This window comes from Sus scrofa, chromosome 10, assembly GCF_000003025.6.
Source record: "Sus scrofa isolate TJ Tabasco breed Duroc chromosome 10, Sscrofa11.1, whole genome shotgun sequence".
NCBI classification, from domain to species: Eukaryota; Metazoa; Chordata; class Mammalia; order Artiodactyla; family Suidae; genus Sus; species Sus scrofa.
In genome coordinates this window covers 11,406,782-11,430,108 of record NC_010452.4, presented here as the reverse complement: position 1 = coordinate 11,430,108, position 23,327 = coordinate 11,406,782, and the positions used below count along the sequence as shown (strand labels likewise).

The 23,327-nt window shown below is 45.2% G+C and overlaps 1 protein-coding gene across 7 annotated transcripts in view; it reads right to left on the bottom strand.

Annotated features, from left to right (window-relative positions):
- The window catches only part of MIA3 (MIA family member 3, ER export factor), a 66,356-nt gene continuing 44,293 nt past the window's right edge, over positions 1,265-23,327 (bottom strand). For 2 of the 7 annotated variants that reach the window (XM_021064136.1, XM_021064134.1), the window contains 23 exons: positions 20,622-20,753; positions 17,954-17,975; positions 17,217-17,305; positions 16,885-16,962; positions 16,687-16,797; positions 15,593-15,664; positions 15,314-15,418; positions 14,534-14,656; positions 14,316-14,427; positions 13,124-13,179; positions 12,934-13,024; positions 12,679-12,817; positions 7,812-7,913; positions 7,115-7,175; positions 6,952-6,987; positions 6,802-6,869; positions 6,583-6,683; positions 6,278-6,415; positions 5,187-5,255; positions 4,988-5,061; positions 4,782-4,853; positions 3,029-3,179; positions 1,317-2,090 (listed from right to left, as the gene is read on the bottom strand). In XM_021064136.1, coding sequence (XP_020919795.1) covers positions 1,780-2,090; positions 3,029-3,179; positions 4,782-4,853; positions 4,988-5,061; positions 5,187-5,255; positions 6,278-6,415; positions 6,583-6,683; positions 6,802-6,869; positions 6,952-6,987; positions 7,115-7,175; positions 7,812-7,913; positions 12,679-12,817; positions 12,934-13,024; positions 13,124-13,179; positions 14,316-14,427; positions 14,534-14,656; positions 15,314-15,418; positions 15,593-15,664; positions 16,687-16,797; positions 16,885-16,962; positions 17,217-17,305; positions 17,954-17,975; positions 20,622-20,753 — 2,313 coding nt within the window. In that variant the 3' untranslated portion in view covers positions 1,317-1,779. Of the gene's footprint in view, positions 2,091-3,028; positions 3,180-4,781; positions 4,854-4,987; positions 5,062-5,186; positions 5,256-6,277; positions 6,416-6,582; positions 6,684-6,801; positions 6,870-6,951; positions 6,988-7,114; positions 7,176-7,811; positions 7,914-12,678; positions 12,818-12,933; positions 13,025-13,123; positions 13,180-14,315; positions 14,428-14,533; positions 14,657-15,313; positions 15,419-15,592; positions 15,665-16,686; positions 16,798-16,884; positions 16,963-17,216; positions 17,306-17,953; positions 17,976-20,621; positions 20,754-21,668; positions 21,968-23,327 lie in introns of those variants that run through there. The other 5 variants (XM_021064137.1, XM_021064135.1, XM_021064138.1 and 2 more) reach the window with 4 other exon arrangements.

Here is a 23,327-nt window from a genome sequence, read left to right as displayed (position 1 = left end):
CGCATGGAATTTCTCTACAACTTACTGATTTTGCAATAATATGAAATATAAACAGCAAAAAAGGCCTTAGAAATAAAATTTTTAAAAAAGGCTCCAGATTTGATTTGAAAAATAAATTTTGCTACTTGATTACCTTCTTAACTGGTATAACCTATATTTAAATGCTATTTCAGATTCAAAATTAACTTCATTATTTCAAGAGATTGATATACTCAAAAGTTGTACTTGTGACTTAAGCTTTTTATTTTACATGGTTAAAAACAACCTATGTTATTAACTATGGAGTTTTCCTCTTAAATGTCTCCATTCTTGATATTGAATAGGATAGACAGAATTCTCTATTCCTGAAAAATCCCATGTATCTGTTATGAATTGTGGAAGCGTTGTCTTCTTTCAAAGGTTCACGTCTTTTTTTTTTAATCCCCACCCACATGGCCCATGGAAGTTCCTGGGCCAGGGGTTCACCTGGAGCTGCGGCTGGGACCTATGCACCTGGCTGGGGCTCAAACCCATGCCCTACAGTGACCCGAGCCGCTGCGGTTGGATCTTAACCCATTGTGCCATGGTGTGAGCGCCTCAAAGGTCTGTATCTCCCTTAAGTGGTCGTTTTCAGTAGTTCAGGATAAAGATGACGTTCCCTGTTAAACAGTGAAGGCTTTGCTTCTTTAGTTACAAGGTATCCCTCCCTGATGGAGCAAATACGGTAATAGTGACAAGTCACAGTGTAGGGTCACTAATCTTCTATCACAGAATTTAAGAGCACAGGAGGCTGTAATCCAGCAGTGGACAAGAAGATCAGCCTTGGCTCACTTTGATTTAATCTAATGTTGACTTTCTGAAATGTGCAACGAAGTTACTATAAAGGGTCTGCCGAGCTAGCTCTTAGAAACACTGTTGAAAAGACAAGGCGTCCCCACGGGTATGGTTTTTAGACGTACTGATTTCTAAAGTCCGGTGCCAGCATTCCAGTACTACTTTGGGAGTGGTATCCACAACACAAGCAACTGAAGTCAGGCGCTCTGGTCTTTCCCTGTCATATTCCTTGAAAGTCAGTGGTAAAAAGACCTAAGAGAAATAACACTACATTTTTTAAAAGAAATTTTCTGCTTTTATGGTCAGGACACATGCGAGGCAGGCGCTCTGCGCAGGGGGCAGCAGGGGGCGAGCGGGGCCAGCGCCGCCAGGTCACCATCTTCTCTTCACACGGTTCCGAAAGGCCCGGTCCCGTGAGCGAGCGAGCCAATGAATCAACAGACACGGGAAATATTAATAACCAAACTTTTATGAACTATTACTAAGAAATTCAGCAAGGAGGCAATAGTTTAGTGATCTTTTAGTAAACATTTTTAGCATAACAGTCGATGGGACCCAGTATTTTTTAAAAATCAAGCTTATAAATACCATTGCTCTGTATTCAACTGGTATACACCGAAAAGAGGATAATAAATGGAAATACATGTTCTGAAAGCATTTCCACAGGAAATGTTCATATTTTTGATGACATTCTAAATCAGCAGTTACATAAGCTACATTGACTAAAACACAGGTGTTCTTTATTGCACATTTCAACGTTGTAAGGAGGCTCTAGCTCACGAGGTGATTTTCAAGGGGAAATGATATTTTTTAAAGTGTTTGGCTCAAAAATGCACACTGCCAAGGCAGCTTAGTTCTAAAAACAAATCTTTTAAAATAAACTTTTGGATGTTGAAGCCAGTGAGATCCTTGCCTGTAATGCATGGTGCGCAGTCCACGTCTCGGACTGCCCGCCCGGGGTCATGATTACGGGCTCTGTTTTAAAGCCTGGGCACAGTCCTGGCCGGCGCTTGGGGAGGCGGGCTGGGGCTCGTCCCTCGAGCCGGAAGGTGCCAAGTCTCTTGCAGCAGAGGAAGGGGGGTAATCCTGGGGGCCGTGGGGCGGAGGAGGGAGCCGGGCACCAGGCATAAAGTACTCTCTTGGACCCAGAGGGCCTACAGGTCTAAAGGGTGCGTGTCCTGGTAAAAATTCTCGAGGGTCGAGAGGCAGGTCCCGTTTTCCTGGTGGCACGCCTGGTGCATATTCTCTTAATCCTAGTGGGGGACACAACCCGGGACCTGGAAAGATGAAAGGGAAGTCGTGTGAACAGACAGGACACACCTAACTGCAGGTGGCTCCAGGCAAGTGAGCCTTTAACGTCCCAGACGAAGGGCCGCGACACACCCACGTAGAGACGAGGCAAACCAAGGCTCCACAAGGCTGGTGCACATGCCCACAGCCACGGGCCTGCCACCAAGCAGCACGGCCGGCTTTAAACCCGCTCCTCCCAGCTTGGGCCTTTTTTCTGCGACACCATTCTGCGTCTTTGTCTCCTAAGAGCTTGATTTGTACTTGGAAGTCTTACATATGTACTAAGATGACGGATTATGGAAACAGGGCTTCTCTGCGTGGAAATTCAGATAAGGGCAATTCCACTGTTACTGTATCAATTTAAAACCCATGCGGTGGCTGAGCTCATGGCCGGACGTGTGCCAGCAAAATTCAGGTGTCTGCCCTGCCGAGAGAGACCTTCCAGCTCCACCTCAGGAAATTCAGCAACATTCTACCTGGTAGCTATCAAATCCCACCTTCTCCTTCCCGTGGCCTCCCTACCGACCCCGCAGTGGGAGCGACAGCTCCTCTCCCCTTCCTGACACCCCGTGACCCGCTGTGCATGCTTCCATGATGGGGCCCCCAGGTCTGACTTCAGGCCCTGGGGGTCGGGACAGTTAACTGCGTCCACTGCAGGGCCTGGTGTGTGGGAGAGGGGGCAGAGGTCCTGTCCCGACCTTCTGTAAACAGCCCCTCCTCGGCCACGGGATGCCCACTGCCCAGCTCAGTCCAGGCGGGGAGCAGCTCCGTGTGCGCTGAGAAACTGAAGGAAAAGCTAACACGGGCTCGGGCAGCTGTCCCTTCCCCCTGGACGGCCCTGCACGAGCACCTGTTCCCACCACAGCAAGGCCCAGGGAAAAGGCGCAGACCCGCCCCGTCCCTGACCGCCCTGCAGGCGACGTACCGAAAGGCGGAGGAAGCGGCCGGGGCCCAAAAGGCCCGCAGAGCTGAGGCGGAGGTCCGTATCGAATGGCCGGCAGCAGCGGGCCTCCCCCAGGGGAGCTCAGGAGGGGCGCCCCTGGGAAAGGAGGGGGCCCCCGGGCAGCCATGTTAACCTGCAAAGCAGAAGTCATGAGAGTTTGACAGACTTGCCCGGACAGACCGAGACCCCGTGCCGGTGGAAGCTGCTAGAGCCCAAGGAGCAGAGGCAGCGCTCGGCCGAAAGCAAAGCAGACCCGCCTCGGTTCCCGGGGGGCAGCTCCTCCCCTACCGCCTGTGCAAATGCACGGGGAGGCAGGAGACCGTCGAGGCTGCTCACAGAGGCCACTCCCCAGCGGACAAGCCGGGTCCAAGCACACGCTCAGTGTCCGCTTCCAGGGCGGCCGCCTGCCTGTCCCCGCAACAGCGCGCTGCACGCAGTCCACAGGGACGGGGACAGAACGTGGGATGACAGCTACCCAGCTCCCTGTCATCTTGTTCTGCACACGAGGGCCAGAGCACAGACTACTGACGCTTCACCGAAGGTCACCCAGCACGGGTCCGAGCGCCCCTTCCCCTCCTCCGCTGCCCCCGTCTATGGAAGGAGGCTCTGCTCGGATGCCTGCTGCTGCAAAGGGTCCGGGCGCTCTGACCCCGGCTGCCCTGGTTACACGCCTCATCCATGTCCCGCAGGCGCAGCTGCGACATCACCTTCACTCACCAGCTCCGCTGGCCTTCGTGTCAGATGATACCCGCTAGTCCCCTCCCACGGGAAGCTGGGTTGGAAATTCCTCATAATTAAAATGGATATTTTGATTTCAACCCAGTAGAGAGAGCACTGGAGGCAGATCAGAGGACTTAGCAGCTGTCACAGAGGCACAAGTTACGAGAAAATACACTCATGTGAACCTGAGTTAAGGCAACTGCTGGGAACTGGCACAACAGGTAAAGATTCCCACGTTGGTATTTACCTCCAGCAAACATCCTGTTACCCACCTGTGATCTCAGATCATTCAAAACAGGCCTTGCCTGGTATGCCACTGGGGTGGTCTTTTTGTTTGTTTTGTTTTGTTTTTGTCTTGTTAGGGCCACACCCATAGCATATGGAGGTTCCCAGGCTAGGGGACTAATCGGAGCTGAGCTGTAGCTGCCAGCCTACACCATAGCCCAGCAATTCAGGATCCAAGCCGTGTCTACGACCTACACCACGGCTTATGGCAACGCCGGATCCTTAACCCACTGAGTGAGGCCAGGGATCGAACTCGTCCTCATGGATGCTAGTCGGGTTCATTACTGCTGAGCCACAACAGGAACTGCACTGGAACTATCCTTAAATAGTACGCTTCCAAACAAATACATAATCACGATGCATTTATGCCACGGGATGAACTGACTTGCCCTCGAGTACTCACCCTGTAGCACACAATACAAGAGGCTCTAAATTGCAAGAAGCTCTAAACAGATTAATCACCTAACCAAAACGGGAAAAGGAGTCCAAACCAGCCAACCACCAACCAGGCAGCCGTCAGCAGTCCAGCAACACCTCCAGGTCAACAGTAAGACCAGCACCGCCGTGCAAGGCAAACCACGCTCACGAGTGCCGTGCTCCTCCCAGCACCGACGTGCAACGCAAAGCACGCTTACTCAAAGCACGCTCAGGAGTGCTGCACTCCTCAGGTCCTTCCCAGAGACACAGCAAGCAGAAAGGCCCAGGGCAGCCTCAGCCTCCAAAGACTTACTGCTGCTGGATGCTCGGCCAAAGACGCAACGCTGGGAACTGACGGGCCTTCAGGCTCTTGGGGAACAGTTTGCTTTTTCAAAAAATAAATGATATGGTACAGATAGAACACACAAAAGGGGAGATGGACGAGGCAGAGAGGGTGTGGCAGAAAAAGCGAAATGCTTCCTAAAATATCTAATTTTAATTCATGATGGCAGAATTTACCTTGCCCTCATCCGTCACCTTGGAGGGGGAAGAGCTTCTTGAGCTGCTGTTTATCATGGGAGCCGATTCTGGGTCTGCGGAAGGCCAGAGAACTGATGTAGCTTTATTCTGGTGTGTACACTCTTTGGGGAAGAATACAAAATGCTTTGCCCACCTCCTCCACAACCTGAGACTCTCTGAACGCACTCAGGTCCCTTACCAGAGGCAGAGGGTTTCCCAGATGCCTCAGGTGGCCACCGGGGACGAGGTGGCGGCCCATCCACTGACCCTGAAGAAAGAAACAACAGTCCTTGCGTGAATTTTTCAGAATAAGCCAATTATGGACAAGTCAGGGTTCAACTCTACCTAGAATGCAAAATTTAAAATGGGTCTCCCAACATATATGAGGAGAAATCACTTATAATTTATGCACAAACTTAGAGAACTAAAATAAGAACTATCTTGGATTGAAAGACCAACAATAAAACCTACATGTCAATAGCACCAGTCAGGTGCTTCTTCAGGCTACAGGCTGGATACAATTATACAGGCTGTTTTTTTTTTAAGTTTATATGTAATCTGACCTCCATGTCTTATCAAGTATTACAGATATATTTATGATTAGAAAGAGACTTAGAGTGGAGTTCCTGCCATGGCTCAGAGGGTTAAGAACCCGACTAGTATCCGGGAGGAAGCAGGTTTGATCCCTGGCCTCACTCAGTGGGTTAACGATCTGGTATTGCTGTGAGCTCCGGTGTGGGTTGCAGATGCTACTCGGATCCAGTGTTGCTGTGGCTGTGCCACAGGCTGGCAGTTGCAGCTCTGATTCCACCCCTAGCCAGGGAACTTCGATATGCCGTGAGTGTGGCAGAAAGAAAGAGAGAGGGGGTTAGGAAGGAAGGAGAAAGAAATAGATTTACATAGCATTTCATATTATGGTAATGAAAAGTAGATATACACTGCAAAAATTCTAGGTTTTAAGGCTACTTTTATAATATTTAAGAGAGGAATGCCACAGAAATTTAAGCATAAAGGCTCTAAAGCAAAAATCTAAAAAGAAACAAAAATAATGAAATTATCTACTTACTATACATAAACGTTTATATATTTGTTTACATAGACATTTCTATATAATAAATAGCAAGCGGTACAATAACAAATGCCTGTTCTAAAGCAGCTCTTACAGGAGACTACTCATCTACCAAGAAAATGAAGAAATTTCCTCTTTACTGGACAGAGCCAAATTCTACAGCAGCATTCGCAAAGAGGAAGAAGACTGGGGCGGGCGGGCTGCCCGGAAGCCCTGCTCACCGAAGTCGCTTCGGGGCATCTCTCTTCGACTGAGCGTGGCCGACAGAGGCCTTGCCGGCGGGTCTGCTGTCAGCGGCGGGGAGCATTCGCCACCGCTCACGGGAGATGGGCCGAAAGAGCCGTTCTGGCTCAGGGGACCTGAGGACAACGGCGAACCACTTTAATCAACCTCTTTTTTCTTTAAGGAATTCTGGGGTTATCTCGAGGGCGTCATAAACATTGCACATACATTACGGAGATGAAAAGTACTTTCAACACATTTTTCACCAAAAAGTAAGTTGCTGTCCCTTAAAAGCATCCCCTACCTCTCCGAGGAGGGTTCTGGGTGTTGGGTCTTCCCGGCATTGGTTTCACAATCACAGGTTCTTCCTGCAGCATTGCCATCTTTTGGGTTAGTTCCAATAATCTTGAATACAGAGAAAGAATGGACTTGAAATGGAAAGTTAATTCCTTATTAGATACCCACAAAGCGCCGTCTTGGAAAGCCTAAAGCACCCTGAACCTTTCGTTTCAAACCCGCATACCTGTGTCTCAGGTTGGCAGCTTCCCTTCGCTCTTCAGCCATCGCTCTTTCTGCAGCTCGAGCTTTGAGCTATTGGAGAAAAACAATATCCAAAATAAATAGTGGGAGACGATGCACAAACTAAAGAAAGGAAGAAAAATAATAATCTTACCCAGTTGTCGTGAGCTTTCTTCTCATGAGTAGCGATCTGCAAAAGGTAACACATCAATAAGCACGTTCAGGGAACCACTGTCACGTCTAGGAAAAAACTGCCACCACACTAATCAGCAGTGGAGAGGCAGGCGGCCTGCCGCTGCAGGCGGGGCAATTGTTACCTGGTTTTTAAATGAGCGCTCTGTCTTCTGTAACTCATCCTCCATTTCTTCAATTCTCCGCCTAAGAATTAAACTTGTTTTTATCATTTAGGGCACAATGGAATAAAATTTTAAACAATCTAACCCTGTCCCCTTTAACGACTGTACCCTTTGAGCCTTCATCCCTACATATGAAAACATTTTACGTGGTTATCATGAGTCCAAAGTGATCAAAACCAATACTAGAGAAGCGCCGTCTTTATTACGGAACAGCTGGAGATTCTGGTCGATACCCTGTAATCTCCTGAACTGTGCTTCGATATGTTCTCGAACAATCCTACTGTAAAGAGCTTTCTCCGTAAAGCTTGTTCTTCCTCTAATTATCCACCCAAAATTTCTCGGAGCTCTGACTCCTGGGTCCATCAAAGGGCATGGTCATTTTCATGGCTTTTAAATACACACCAGAGAGCAAACTGCCTTCAGCAATGTAGAAAAGCCCCCGTAACAGCTGCCACGGACCAAGTCCCCCCAGTCTTGCCAGTATTGGGTGTAAGGAAATTTTTGTTCCTTTAACATTTTTTTCTGTGGTAACTTACAATTTTATTTCATCTCGTTAATTAAATGTTTGACCATTATTTCTGTTTCTGTGCTAACCTGTTCTACACAGTGTAAAAACAGTTTAAAGGCCATGGACACCCTCCTTAGAAGCCGAACTCACTTGTAAGTTTTTACTTCCTCTGCTGCCAAAAGCACCTTTTCATCTGCAGCTGACAGCCGCTGCTCTCGATCTTGCCGCTCAAACTCTTCTTGACTCAGTTTCCTAAGATGAAAGCACTTGTCAGAAGGAAGTGTTTCTCGGCCCAGCAGTCGACGTGAACGCCGCTGCTAGCTGCCATCCTCACGCAAACGCACGGACATGTGACCAAAGTCACGCGAAGAAGTTAATCCTGCCATTTAGGGATAAAAACCAAACTCGGGGCTTTCGGCAAATCATCTGCCTTTTCTCCTCGTAACTCTCTGCTCACCAGCAAATGGAAAAAATGCTCTGTGTTCCTCATGTTTGAAACAATGGAAGCTCATTTTACTTCACAGCGGAAAGCCAGGGCTGATCAACCTAACAGCATTAAGCTCATGAGGATAAAGCAGGCAATAATTATTGCTCTTATTTCTACCATGGAAAGACCTGTAATTACTTCCCTTATTTCTATCTTGGAAGGACTGATTCTCAATCCAAGACTAGTATCATGATAATCACCCAAAAACACCCCCAAAGCCTTTTAGAACTTGCCTTTTAACTGTGCAGTTAACTATCAAACACTTCCACATTTCCTTTTTTTTCGTCTTTTTAGGGCCGCACCTGCGGCATACGGAGGTTGCCAGGCTAGGGGGCCTGTAGCTGCCAGCCTGCACCACAGCTGAACCCACTAAATGAGGCCAGGGATCGAACCTGCATCCTCATGGATAGTAGTCAGGTTCACTTCCACTGAGCCACGATGGGAACGCCCACTTCCACGTTTCAGGTATGGAAAGCCTGCTACCTATTTCAATGGAATTGTGATCAAGGAAAGATAAAAATCTTAGAATTGGCAATGTCTATGGATTAAGGATTCCGTGTTGCTGTGAGCTGTGGTGTAGCTCACAGACATGACTCGGATCTGGCGTTGCTGTGGCTCCTGGTGTAGGCCGGTGGCTACAGCTCCAATTGGACCCCCTAGCATGGGAGCCTCCATATGCTGTGAGTGTGGACCTAAAAAGACCCCCCCCCCAAAAAAAAGTGTAAGACTGAAACATAGTAAATGAAATTCGGAACTCAATGAATGATTTCCATAGCAGATTTGATAACTGAAGTGAGATTTCAGCAGTCTGGAAGATGGGTCAGAAAGAAAACCACCCAGAATGAAGCAAATACAAACAAGAGTGTAGGAGACAGAGGGGAAATAATAATAATAATAATGATAAAGATTTAAATAGAATCTCAGAAGAAGAAGGAGGCAGAATCAATATATGGAGAAAGACCCAAAAATTCAGGAGCTGCTGATGGCCCCACACAGCACAGAATATGCACAGAGACAGGGAGACAGAAGGGAAGAGAAGAGAAAGAGACAAAAACACCCACCTGGGCCCTGCCTAATAAAAGCCCAAAAAGAATGATTAATGACAGCAAAAAGCAGAGTGAGAATAGGGAAAATAAGAGGGATATTGGCTTCCCTAAAGTACATCTCAAACCAGAAGGTGACTCTTGAAAGTACCTGAATTAAATAACCACAAAAATCCCAGAGCTGCCCAAAGATCCATAAACAAAGAAGTCAGGAGTTGCCGTAGTGGCTCAGTGGTTAAGGAATCCGACTAGGAACCATGAGGTTTCGGGTTCGATCCCTGGCCTTGCTCAGTGGGTTAAGGATCTGGCATTGCCATGAGCTGTGGTGTAGGTTGCAGACGCGGCTCGCGTCCCGCATTGCTGTGGCTCTGGCGTAGGCCGGTGGCTACAGCTCCGATTCCACCCCTAGCCTGGGAACCTCCATATGCTGCGGGAGCGGCCCAAGAAATGGCAAAAAGACATAAACAAAGAAGTCAAAACAAAGACACTTTCACACAAAGATAAACTGATCAAATGTGTCAGTGAAGGATATTCTTCAAGAAGAACGGAGGGGATCCCAACCGGAAGCAAGACGGAAGGTGCGGGGGGGAGAATGAAGACACACAGGAGCTACAGGCAGAGCACGGAGGAACTGCCGCTCCTGCCCAAACGCCACGATGAAGCTTGCAGAGGAAGTGAGCCACAGGAATGGTCTGGTCTCCCCGCACACAGGAGAGTTACGTCTGCCCTCTCCTGCAGTCTATTAAATGTGCAATAACAGCATTATATTTGAAAAACCATGTTCGTGCCTTAGCTACAAACCGCTTTCCTGCAAACATATGCTTTACCGTCTGAGCTTCAGTGGGTCCCAAGAGTAACACTCAGGATCCCTGACCACAGATCAGCTAACAAAGCTAAATGTGACACAGAGACATGAAGTGAGTAAATGCTGTTGGAAAAAGAGTGCCAAGGGTTGCTTGACACATGGTTGCCACAGACGTTCAATTTGTAAAAAGTGCAGGATCTGCAGGCTCAATAAAGCTAAGGGCAACAAGATGAGGCTCAAATCTGTGCGCCCATGAAATGAACACCGGCTGGAACACGCTCTGGTAGGCAATTAAGTTTAAGTATTTAGAGAGTGAAAATGCACTTGCATCTAAGCAAGGAGGGAGTTAAAGCCCAGAAAGTGGTAAGTCTATTAACTGAGTAAGTCCAGGATGCATGCTGTCGTCTTTAGGATAATTATGTGAAGACAAGGAAAGCTACTAGCAACTACCAAGCCTAACCAGGGGAAAAGCAGAATTACTAGAAACATCCACACAACCCAAAAGACAGGAAGAAGGAAGAGAAAAAGGAACACTGAAGAGGCCATCAATCAGAAGGCAAATATCAATATGCAGATTTATACTTGTAGGAATTACAGCGTAAGGAAAAATGAGTACTCACCTATTTAGGTCACACCTCACCCGAGGACAGGTTTTAAGGAACATAAACATTTGAGTGGGCAGGAGACTGCCAGGTGGAAATGACGTAAGAGGACACCTTTCCTGCAGAAGGAGCAGCGTCCATAAGAGCGGCAGGAAGGAGCTGCAGTCAGATCAGGCTGCAGGTCAGCAGGCGGCATCAGTGGGAGCCGCAGGCAGCGCACCTGGAGTGACAGCGGCACAGCTGGGGCACGGCGCCCCACGCGCCTGCCGAAGAGTCCAAAATTGACCCTGAAGGGCATGGAGCCTCTTTGACAGACTTTAACCACACGACGCTATAAAAGGACTCATGTTTTAGAAAGTTCGCTCTAGCATCTGCAGAGTTTGGAAGAGGAGGTACAAGAAAGAGAAACGGCAGAGGTGGTGCATCAAAGGCTGGCAGAAAGACGATTACAGTGGCTCTGGGGGATGGAGGTCAGAGTGTGCCCTGAGGGGGCGATGGAGTGGATGGAGGAGGGACTGAGTAAAATAACACCACACTGACAATCAGAAAGAACAACGATGTCGCTTAGGTAATTCAGATGATGGCTGGTGGCCAAGAAGCGGCTCTTCCAAAAATAATCAATAATGAGATGCGAAATACGTCTCTGAAGCCAGCAGGATATTCAGAGCCGGCCTGAATGAAACTTGGAAAATCTAAACTGATTTCTTGGCGAGCAAAGAATGAGAGAGAAAGTTAGTGCTATGGTTTTAATGTTTAAAGACATCTAGCAATAACAACCTAAACATGTGAAGATGATTAGATTTGCTTATTAGAAAAATAAGCCTTCTCACAGGCTGCGGTAAATGCCAAAGAGTGAAGTACAGGAGCAAACAGACAGCAACTGCCACCAACACCCTATTTTAGAGAATTCAGGTATTTCCATGGAGAAAAAAATTTAAAACAACTACAAAAGTACATCTTCCAAGGAGTTCCCTTTGTGGCTCAGTGGAAATGAATCTGAGCATCCATGAGGACACAGGTTCAACCCCTGGCCTTGCTCAGTGGGTTAAGGATCCAGTGTTGCTGTGAGCTGCGGCGCAGAAGCCAGACACGGCTCAGATCCTGAGTTGCTGTGGCTATGGTGTAGACTGGCACCAAAGCTCCGATTAGACCCCTAGCCTGGGACCTTCCGTATACCACAGATACAGCCCTAAAAAGACAAAAAAAAAAGGTACACCTTTCAAAAGATAAGCTCCACATCTGAGATGTGTATTTCAAAAGATTAATAGCCCACCAGATAGACATTTCTATATTCAGGTTTTTTTTGTTTGTTTGTTTGTTTGTTTGTTTGTTTTCGCCATTTCTTGGGCCGCTCCCGCGGCATATGGAGGTTCCCAGGCTAGGGGTCAAATCGGAGCTGTAGCCACTGGCCTACACCAGAGCCACAGCGACACAGGATCCGAGCCGCGTCTGCGATCTACACCACAGCTCACGGCAACGCCGGATCCTTAACCCACTGAGCAAGGGCAGGGACCGAACCTGCAACCTCATGGTTCCAAGTCGGATTCGTTAACCACTGCACCACGATGGGAACTCCGACATTTCTATATTCAAAACTCCCACAATTACATAATGTTTAGCCTGAATATTTGGAAGCCCCAAAGTTATGATACTGTCAATAACTAAATACTCCTTTTGAAGCAGTTATTCTACAAAAACCATGCTACACAAATCACTAGGGATTTTTAAAGGCCATATTAAGAACTAGTAGAACAAACACAAATCAGAATGAAGTCACCAACAAGAACAGAAGAAAAGCGATCTGAGTTGCGGGCCAAGAAGGGTGTGGCTCGTCCAGAGCAGCATCTCTTAGCACCTGTAACCACTACCCAATAAATCACAGGCAACCATTTCTGACCACTGGTTAAAATGGGGAAAAAGTGCAACTTACAGGAAAGACGGTAGAAAGGAAGAAAGACAAATCTATACTCCCAGATGGAACAAACTATAAACAATTCTTTAAAAAGGCGAAATTATCCACAGCAGTGCACACATTTAGTTAGGTGACAATACTGTTAACGACGAACCAAGACAATCTTACTTTTGCAGAGCCATCTCCTTCTGCTGATAGAGCTCATTCAGGATCTCCACTTTCTGCCTCAGTGTTTTGCACTCCTCTTCTAGCGTGGCTTTGCTCGCCTGCAGTGAACCACAATCCTCTTCTAATTTCTTCACTTGGTCTGTAAGGGATAAAACAGCTGGGCTTTGTGTGTGTGCACAAGAGCTTGAGAACCTGGGGAGGGCTGAGAAACGTGGGAACAGGAGGCCAGTCTGCATCTTTCCCAAGGCAACCTACCTTCCAGCGTACATTTAGCAGACATCGAGGCTCTAAGTTTACATTGTAAAAGTTTTAGATCCTCTTCGACTACCGATATTGCAGTTTGTGTCTAAAAATTGCAGAAGAGAGAAGCATTCTTAAAAGTGAGGCACAGTAAGAATTTACAGACACTTAAGGTTCTCTACGAAAAGGATTATAAGGATTATACCCGAGAAACGTCCATCATCTGCTTAATCTGGCTTTTCATCTTCTCAGTCCGGTCACCTAGAAAACAAAAGCGTTCCATTGCTCTCTCTTCCCTTGCTCTGTAACTCTATTTTCTTGATTTCCCCACACTAAACAATTATCATGTTCAAATATTCAAAGAAAAAACTAACCAAAATTACAGACTGGGCTGTTGGACTGGTAAGAGAATTGCCAACTGAGGTTGAGAACAATGAATTCCCAGTTTCTACAATAAAAACATTATCCCTGCTGTTCCTGAGCAGAAGGGCTATGCCCTGTAAAGCTCCTTCTCTCTCATCTACCTGCCCCAAGTCAAACAGCTTCTTTGCAAAGACTCACTGCTCTGCTCGCCCGCATGTGCTCCCAGGAGCGGCTCACTACCCGCCCCCCACCCTGTGCGCCATCTCCTCCCGGGGACACGACACCTAGAAACACGTCCCTCCCCGGTAAACTCGTTACCTTCGGCCTCCGCTCTCACCGCTCACTGAGCTTATGCCCCACCCCTCGGTCCTGTTCAAACTGGCTGTGGGCCCTAAAAGCACAGCCACAGAGAGGCTGAGCATGACGTGGAGAAACACGTTTCTTCCACTGAAGAGCGCTCAGGGGGCGGCGGCATTGGCTCCAGCGCACACCCCTCGGTCTGGGCACAGTGGAAAAGGCGCGACGGTGTTCCTGGTGTGCCTCCTGCCGGACCATAACCCATCAAGTCACCTCTGCCCGCCACACAGCGGATGTGGTCATTTGGCCCCCCGCATCTCCGAGAGACTGGTGCCAGGACCCCACCCCCACCCCCACAGGACACCCAAATCCATGGATGCTTGAGTCCCCCAGACAGAATGGCACAGCATCTGCATAGGACGCACACACACCCGCCCGTATCCTTCATCTCTGGGTCACTTGTAATACCTTAAACAATGTAAATCTATGCAAACAGCTGTCAGCAAGCATCAAACCCAAGGTTTCCTTTTGGGGACTTTCTGGAGTTTTTTGTGTTTGATCTGCAGCTGGCTGAATCTGCAGATGTGAACCCCAGATTTAGAGGCCAACTGTAGAGATTTAGCAACAGGCACTTACAGCTCTAACCCTAACAGGAAATTCGGTCAGCTGAAAAAAGCACCAGGGTTCTTAAAGACAAAGAGGCAAAAAGGGGTCCAGTCTCCTGAACCCAATCTTACCTCCCGCTTCTCCATTGGCTAATTCATCGGATTCATTTCCTCCTTGGTTCTGACCCTCAGATTCAGACTCACAGTCTAAGCAGTTCAACTGCGTAATGCAATTAGTCAAAGCCTAGACAAGAAGCAACAGGACGTTAGAAAGAGCGTCTCCATTTCAATTAAGTAGATTCCATAACAATTTGTGAGAATTAAGCATGCATTCAAGAGAATGAACTCACGTTAACATTATCATCTTTGTGAGTAAGAGCTACTTCCAAATCTTGCTGCGCCCTCTCAAATGATCTGATTTGTTCACTGAGCTCGGCATGTGCCTTACTCCAGTCTTTGATTTCTTCCTGCAGCTGAAAAGTTAAAACACACAAATTTCCTGAGGTTACGGCTTTTGCACTGGAGGCATTAGGAATGAGACCCGGAGCTGGGAGCCACGCTCCCCTCTGGCCCCACACTCCGGGCTGTGGCCTTGGCTAAGGGAGAGGGGAAAGGGGCTCCAACCCTCAGAAGTTCAGGGACAACATAAAAGCTGTCAAGGATGTTGATCTTTCAGAAAACTGCAGCCAGTTGGAATAATCCACTTCTAGTAGGAACGGAAGGACACAATTCACTGCCCACCACATCCAGACCCCAGCTCATGTAACCTGGCCTTGGTCAGAGAATCAGTAACTGCCCAAGGGAGGGTACTCGAGAACCAAGTCTCTGGTCTAAGAAGCAAATCCATCACCCCCCTGAGGCTATACAAGTTAACTGGCTGGTGCTGGGCGAGACAAGGACCAGACATTCCGCGAGCTACAGGGAACCGCAGAGCAGAACAGAAAACCCAGGGCAGAGGGCAAACGCGCACGGGTACTCGACTTGGGAAGCACAGTGTAAGCTCTGCCCCGCTAAAAACAGAGCCCTGCACACAGACTTCGTTTTCTTAAAAACATCTGAGCAAAGATAATTAAGAGGTAATGATTTCTGGTTTTCTAGTTTACATAACCTACGATGTTAACTTTCTTTACCTGCTCTTTCTTCTTTTTAAGTCTTGCATTTTCTTCCTGAACCCGATGGCATTCAGACTTCACCTTTTCTTCACTAAGTTTAGCTTCATTGAGGGCAATTTGAACCTAATGCAAAACACTCCTATTAGTGCAGTAATTCCAAGGAAAACACAAAAAATTACATTTTCCAATGTGATATCATACAGTTTCATTTCCATTTTCTAGACACAGCAAATGTTTACTCCTCAACAAAACAAAGACATCATATTAACATCTTGCAGGAACTGTAGAGAGCTTTACCTCTGAAAATTCTGAAGCATTCACTGAAATAACATCCTTTAACTTCTCAATAGACTTCTTGTTTTCTGATATCTGACAGGGGGAGAAAGGACACAAACACATGTGAGGATTTCAGCAGGAACACTAGGATACAGGATAAAAAGAAGCAACATGAACAGAGCACATCCCAGCACCGCCTAGATACCAGGCAGAAGCAGATGATCCAGTTGTGGCCTAGAGAGAAAAGTCAACAATGTAAAAGACATGAGGAAAGAAAACAAAGACAAATATTTCATACCATCCACAACTTTCCTAGTTATGAGATAATGTGGTATTTGACCAGACCAAAAGAACAAAGCAAAAAAATGAAAAAAAAAAAAAAAGCAAGTAAACCAGATCAAAACAATGATTTTCCCTAGTGGTACAGAAAAAAAATCCCAAGATCACTTATTCTCTTGCTAAATTAAACACGGCTGGACTTGAGGCGGGGGGTGGGGGGGGGGGCAAACCTCACATACAAAATTCCCCAAATTTATGCAGATGGTCTGCCTTGCCAAGAAGATGGAGCAGAGCCCTTCACTCTGCAACTGCAGGCTGTGCACAGGCCCTTCCCTCCAGAGTGCAGTGTGGAAAGCATGAAAGGGTGACTTTATGGCAGAGAAACCTGGCAAACACAACCTCAGCTGGGCCATCAAGCCCAACTGGAGATGCAGCATACAGGAACCCATCCTACCACCTTTGCCACTTTTGGGTGATTAGGAAACTGTTCTGGCATTTAAAATTTATTTTCAGAAAACAACCATGCAACATAAATCAAAACAAAGTGCCAAGACACTCAAAGGAGCAACTATTTCTTAGTTGCTCTTCATGTTTTGGAGAGCAGAGCCAAGCAATAAGAAAATTACCTAGGACTGAGGACAAAAACACTTCCCAGGCCCATACAAATAATTACCTGGAGCATTGAAAATTTTACAGAAATGCACAGAAGTAGGTTCAACTTCCCTCACAGTATCAGTCTAGTTACAGCATGGGCAAATGCAGAGTTCAACTCAGCCAACCCACAAAATAGTTCAAAAGCCAAATTACAGTAAAAGACACAACAGCAAAACTCTTACCAAGTCCTGATTCTTGGCATTCTGTTCTCGCTCAGATTCTAACAGAGCACGCAAACTTTTAGCTGTGTCACCCAGAGTTTCATTAGTTTCTTCCAGATTCTTAATTTTATCCTACAAAAAAAAGTACTGATAATAACTATTCATTATTTTTTTTTTTTATTTTTAGAACGTAACCTCAAAAAGAGAAGGGATTTTTACCTTAAATTTAACTGCTTCATCAGAGAGAATCATGTTTTGTTTCTTGGTTTCTTGAACATGCTTCTTTGATTCCTTGATCTATATGTAATAAAGCATCCAGAATTTAGAAATACAAATTATAATGCTATCAAAACTTATCTCCAAGTAGGAGATTCCTCAGAGAAGAAAGCAGTACTTTACACGTGACGACTGCTCTTATCTTTGGATGGTTTGTGGGACATAATGAGATCTTAAAATATGATTTAAAAATACCATAATAACTGAATTATACAAAAGGAAGAAATAATTCAAGTTTGTAACCATGGGGAAAAAGCTAAAAAAATAATTAATACCTTCTGTTCGTAACTTGACAATTTTTGTACAAGTTCTGCGTTTTCTTTCATAATATTCTTCAACTTCTCAGAAATTTGTTGTTCAGTAACTAAAAAGGGGGAAATCCATAAAATTATCATGATCACTAAAAAATGAATGACCCAATGTATTAGCAGCAAGGCCACGCTATCTGGGACCAAGATGGAAATGAACTTAGCATAATGATTATGCCTTTAAACAGCAATCTATGGTTCATAGAAATTAGGGTGTAAAAATATTAAAATTTAAGAAACATACAATAAGAACCCTTATTTCAATGAAATTCCAATTTAAATTTATTTCAAAGATAGGAAATACCTGAGTAAAATGCTTTAGCTTTGCTATTGTTCCCTTCATGACTGCCTTGCTTAGAAATGTGATCACTTCAAATATGTCATTTGTCAACAGAAAGGACAGAAAATGCAAGCATACTGACTTCTGTCTCTGTTCCTCAAATAATCCACTTACATAAATATGCACTGTATTGAACAAGCAGGAACATTGTTCCCAGGGAATGAACTACATCAACATCAACATTCAAAGTCAATCTGCCGGAACCCAGTCCTCTCCCTGCTCCCACAATGTGTTCCACCTCAGGAGCTGTTAAGTCAATCAGACACTGGAAGTCACTGTATCCACCTTCAGCTCACAGAAAACTCCTACCAAATGCCAACACCGAGAGAAGGGTACAAGTGACAAAATAAGCCGGAATACTTACCTTGATATACTCTATTCTTTACCTAAAAGAGAGACATAAAATTAAACTTGATGTCAAGACATCTTATTAATGAAAATATTATAGTTCCTAACCTAAAAGTCAAATCATAACCAAATGAAAATGTAATGATGGTTTGATGATACAGACATAATATTAAAACATACAAAAAGCCAAAAAAGCCTTTCAAATTTAATTTATAGTGATACGTCATTTATAGTTTCTGATAGATAAAAGTACTAAGGTAAATACCTTATTTTTGCAACTGAGGATATGTTCATGTATCTTTAAAATGAGCACCGATCTTACTAAATGGGTACTTAACTTCCATAATAGGAAGGGATTATTACATATTTGAAAGCTGCTAAGAGAGCAGATCTTAAAAATTCTCATCACAAGGGGAAAAAAAATCTTATAACTATGTATGATGACATGTTAATTAGACTCATTGTGGCAATCATTTTGCAATATATACAGATATATAATCATTAATTTGTACACAACACTAAGATGTTGTCAAAATTTTAAAAAATGAAATGGAATAATATTTTCATATTAAACACTAATGCTTCATTTATCCAAAATCATTTATTTAAAAACCTCAAACAGCCAGAATAAGATCTAGAAACAATGATAACTGAAAAATACTTAAAGGAAACAAAATTAAAAGCATATCATCACACTCAGGTATACCTCTTTCATCAGAAAACATCTACAAAATCCTATTCAAAGTCGGTTACTGGCCGAATTCAGAAATCTAATGAACCAGATCTTTTGCTTTTCCCAAGCCCCTAAAAATAGCAGTCACAAATCTAAAAGGGAAAAAAAGACTGCTAGAGGAAAATGCACATGCAACAAGAGAAATAACAGCTAACATTTTCTAAATCATCTCCTAGAGACAGCACTGAACTGCAGGATAATAAAACCCAAGCCACACTCGAGTTTTTAAAAAGTGTTACAAACGCTTTGTAACCCAGCACTTATTTCCCTTGTCAAATGTGAAAGCGGTGATGTGATGCTCAGATCAGTCCGCAAATCATCCATGATATCACAAATTATCACTGTATCTAACACTGTTTTTAATGATGCTGTTACAGGAAAATGCATTCAGCATTCCAACATGGAAATAAATGACAACTTCTCTTATGTCACAGCCTTGCTTAATAAGAGAGGAAGCTTCCTTTATCCTCCTTTCACCCAAATCAACAGGCAGGAAAAAGCAGGAAGAAGCAAGAAGCATCAATGAGCACAGGGAGCGAGGGTGCAAATGCGGAGACTGTGGGCAGAAGGAGTCAGAACACAAAGCCAACGTGACCTTGCAAAAAGCTAAACTGGGGGGATTTGTGAGATGGGAGAAACAAGACTGGGAAACTGAAAGCACTTCTGCAGAATTCCCATTGTGGCTCGCAGGTTAAGAACCCAACATAGAGTCCATCCATGAGGATGTGAGTTCGATCCCTGGCCTTGCTCAGGGGTGCGGCTATTGCCGAGTCCATAAAAAGGAATTATTTCTGACTTTCCCCCTTTTGTTCACACTTTCTATTCTTTTCCCTTCCATCTGAGGAAAATTTCCATGATGTTTAAAGGAGGCTTCACAAGAATCCAGGCAAAAAGACCTTTTTTTTTAAGGGACTTTATAATCACTTGTTCGAGGAGAGAAAGCTTTAGTAACAACGATGTCTGATCAAATTAAGAAATTAGAATACTCAAATTTTAGAAAGATACGCATCCTGTACTTTTGGCCACTTTAACTGCTAAGTTTCAACTGAAACTGAAAGCTTGTTATCTGCAAAGTTCACCTACAAAGAATAACTCCCCCTCCAATTACGTTAGAAGACAACAAGACAAACCGTAAGTCTGTATACGTACTAAGAACACATACATGTATAAGCATCAAAGACCAATTGTGCACAGGAAGACTCTAAGGAATAAAAATTTGGGAGACTACTTAAGCTGTATTTTCAAATAGAAAGGTATTTTCTGAATACATCAGCACATGATCAAATTCGAAAATATATTTTTAATATATATATAAGATATATATTAGTAAAATGACTAAAAAATTACCTCTTTTCCTACTAAGTATTTTTCCCATTTGCAGCATTTTTTTTCTGTGTATCTATGTGTTTATATAATATACGCTCCAAAGTCTTGGTTTCTGCTTTTTTCCACTTAACATTGAGTTGTGAGCATTTTCTGTGCCCCAATGTCTTTGCCCCAATTCATACATTTTAAGAGCTGCCTAATATCTCATTATTTGACTTTACCATACTAATTAACTCCCTTACTATGGCTCATTTAGGTTCTGTTTTCACTCTAACAAATACTATTCCATTTTTAACACCCAGTACAAATCTTTAATGCATGATTGCTAATTTCTTTTGGATAGATTACTAGACATGGTATTACACTCCATAAAAGGACATGAACATTTTTAAAGCTTCTGATCTATAAATTGAAGTTTTCTCATTGAGATTATACCCATGTTATCTTTTCACCTAAGTCTTTACCAACAGAGATTACACTGAATTATTTTCCAATATGTTAGCTTGGATTATAAATGTTAATTTGTATTCAAGTTGGTAACTAAAAAAGAAACAAAACGGCTAGTGATTATAAAATATGCCTGTATGTATCGGTCTAAAGGTACAAGATAATTTAATTTACTCACAACAAGAATGGTTCTCCAGAAGAAAATGGCAAATGAAACAATTCCTAAAAAGGCAGTGATAAGTACAGGCTTCCATGGTAGTCCGTAAAAATCAGGCCCAGGCTGAACATCATCAGGCAGGGTAGCAACCAGCTGAAAGAGAGATATCAGAAATAGTGGGAAATCTGCAAGAAATTTACAACCAGCCATCACTGAGACTCATCCACAGAAGTCGATCTATCTCCATCAGTAACTAGGCCCTCAAACTTCTTCAGGAGTTTCCATGGCTTCAATAAACAGAGGATGGGCTTCATATTTCTTGTTCGACCTGAAGTATTTTTAAACATTATAAACTTTGTCTTTAAGGTGAGCATATACTTCCATTTTGTAACAGGCCCCACCACATCCTGTCGTCCAACGCACGACTAGTTGATTTTTATGCCTCAATGGGGTCACGTAAAACAAAAAAAAAATGAAAACACGGTAGACATTTTTACGGCTGCAAATAAAACTAAAGTGATAATGAACAACAGTTTCCCTCTAAGACGTGACGTCTTGTTTGTTTGTACTTACATAAAAACAAATGGTGAGAAAGTTCAAACAGTTCCTGATAACTGGTCTAGGCAGACCGCTCTGAATTTAACTGTCTCCTATAAACTCTGTTTTGATTTTAAGCGTTTCCTCCAGGACAGGGCATTAAACACCTGTCCTGCTTCTACACTGTTTTCACTGCCTCTACAAGTTAACTAGCATACTGGCCCATCCCCCAACGGTGCTGAGGGCCAAGTGAAAAGAACCCGTAGGGATGTGAAGCTCGCTTGATTCGATCATGACTGTGTATCAGAAAGCAACACGATACCCGGCACATCCTAAGTACTCAAAAAAAGAACATGCGACAAGACCTTCTCACATACACACCCCGCCGCCACCATCCCCTACACAGCACCGCAACGTCCTGCCCGCCTGGGGCCTGACACTCCATTCCCCCCTCGCCCCGCCAGTCAGAGCGCCCACTCCGCTCAGAACCCGTCCACCCGCTGCCAGGGCTAGGACAGTGGGGACCGTCACCTCCAGGAGCTTGGCTATGAGGGCTGCGTAGAGCACCGACAGGGGTCCCAGCAGCTCCGGGTCCCCCGGGGAAGAGGTGACAGAAGGCACAGTGGCAGGTACTGAGTCCATCGTGAAGGGGCAGCGGAGCGGAGGTGACGCTTCCCCGGGGGACGGCACCCGACCCTCTCAGTCACCGTTTCCTTCTTCGGAAAGAACCCGGCTCGGGGGCGGAACCTGACAGTGAACTTCGTCTTCCCCAGCCGCAGGCACTTTCGCTCTGCGCGGCCAGTAAAACGCGTCATCAGACGCGGCCCTCGGGCGGAAGTGCTCGCGCCGATGGGGGCGGGCCCGCGGCGGGAGAAACCAATGGTCGAGCGGGGGGCGGGGCTAAGAGATCCGCGCGGAAGAAAACATGTAAGAGGCAAAGAAAAAGAGACTCGCCCGCGGCGGGAACTGGGAGCGAAGGCCCGACTCCACGGGCCGGGAGCTTCGAGGAGAATGGGCGAGGGCTGGGGAAGGGAGGAAGGCAGGCCGTGCACGCCTGCCCAGGGCTGGACCCTTTTGTCACCAGGTGCTGAGACCCCAGGCACCTGCCCTAAATGCCCGGCCGGGAGGAGAAGCCGCTCGCGCGCCCTCTACAGAACCACCCTCAATCTTGGCCACCGTCCCCTAGGCCAGGTTCCTTCTCTGCCCTCTCCAGGCCCCTGCTTACTTTCCCTCTTCCAGATGGCCACACCGCCCCACATTATTCTCGTGTCCCTTTAAAAAGTAATTCTAAGGAGTCTTGTCATTACCACACCTGTGCCAATGAGCTCGGTTCTGGGAAAAGGGCAAGGAATTGTCTGGAAATTGCGTTCTAAAAGTGGAAGAAACTAAGGATGTTCAACCTGGGGGGGAAAACGATGTTTGCAGGTCTTTAAAGGTATATTTTCAAGTTAAATAAATTGAGAAGAACAATCAAGCAGGGAAGCCTGAAAAAGAGTAACGGGGTCAGGGGAAGTTAAAGCAAGCTTTAATTAAAACAGTATGATGCTGGCTGAAGAACACATACACACCACGGAAAAGAATAGAAAACTTAGAACTAGGAGCTCCCGCTGTGGCTCAGCAGTTAACGAACCCAGCTAAAATCCATGAGGACGCGGGTTGAATCCCTGGCCTTGCTCAGGGGTTATGGATCTGGCCTTGCTGTGAGCTGTGGTGTGGGTCACAGATGGGGCTCTGATCCTGGGTTGCTGTGGCTGTGGCGTAGGCCACCAGCTGCAGCACCCATTCGACCCCTAGCCTGGGAACCTCCATATGCTGTGAGTGCAGCCCTAAAAAGAAAGACCAAAAAAAAAAAAAAAAAAAAAAAAAAAAAAAAAAAAAAAGGAAGGAAAGAAAGAAAACTGCATTGAATTAAAAAAAAAAAAATTAGAACTAGACCCAACTGCACTGGCAGTTTAGCATACGCAAGAGTCATTTGGGGGAAAAAGACTTTTTAATAAGTGTTATTGGCATAACTAGATAACCAAATGGAAAATGATAAAAATTGGATCTTTTTCTCACTGTTCACAAGGATAAATTCCAAATGGGTCAGAAACCTGAATGTAAAAAATGATAACAAACAAGTTCTAGAAAAGACATGGATTATTTCCTGACATATTATGAGTGAGCAAAATCTTTATAGTTATGTCTCAG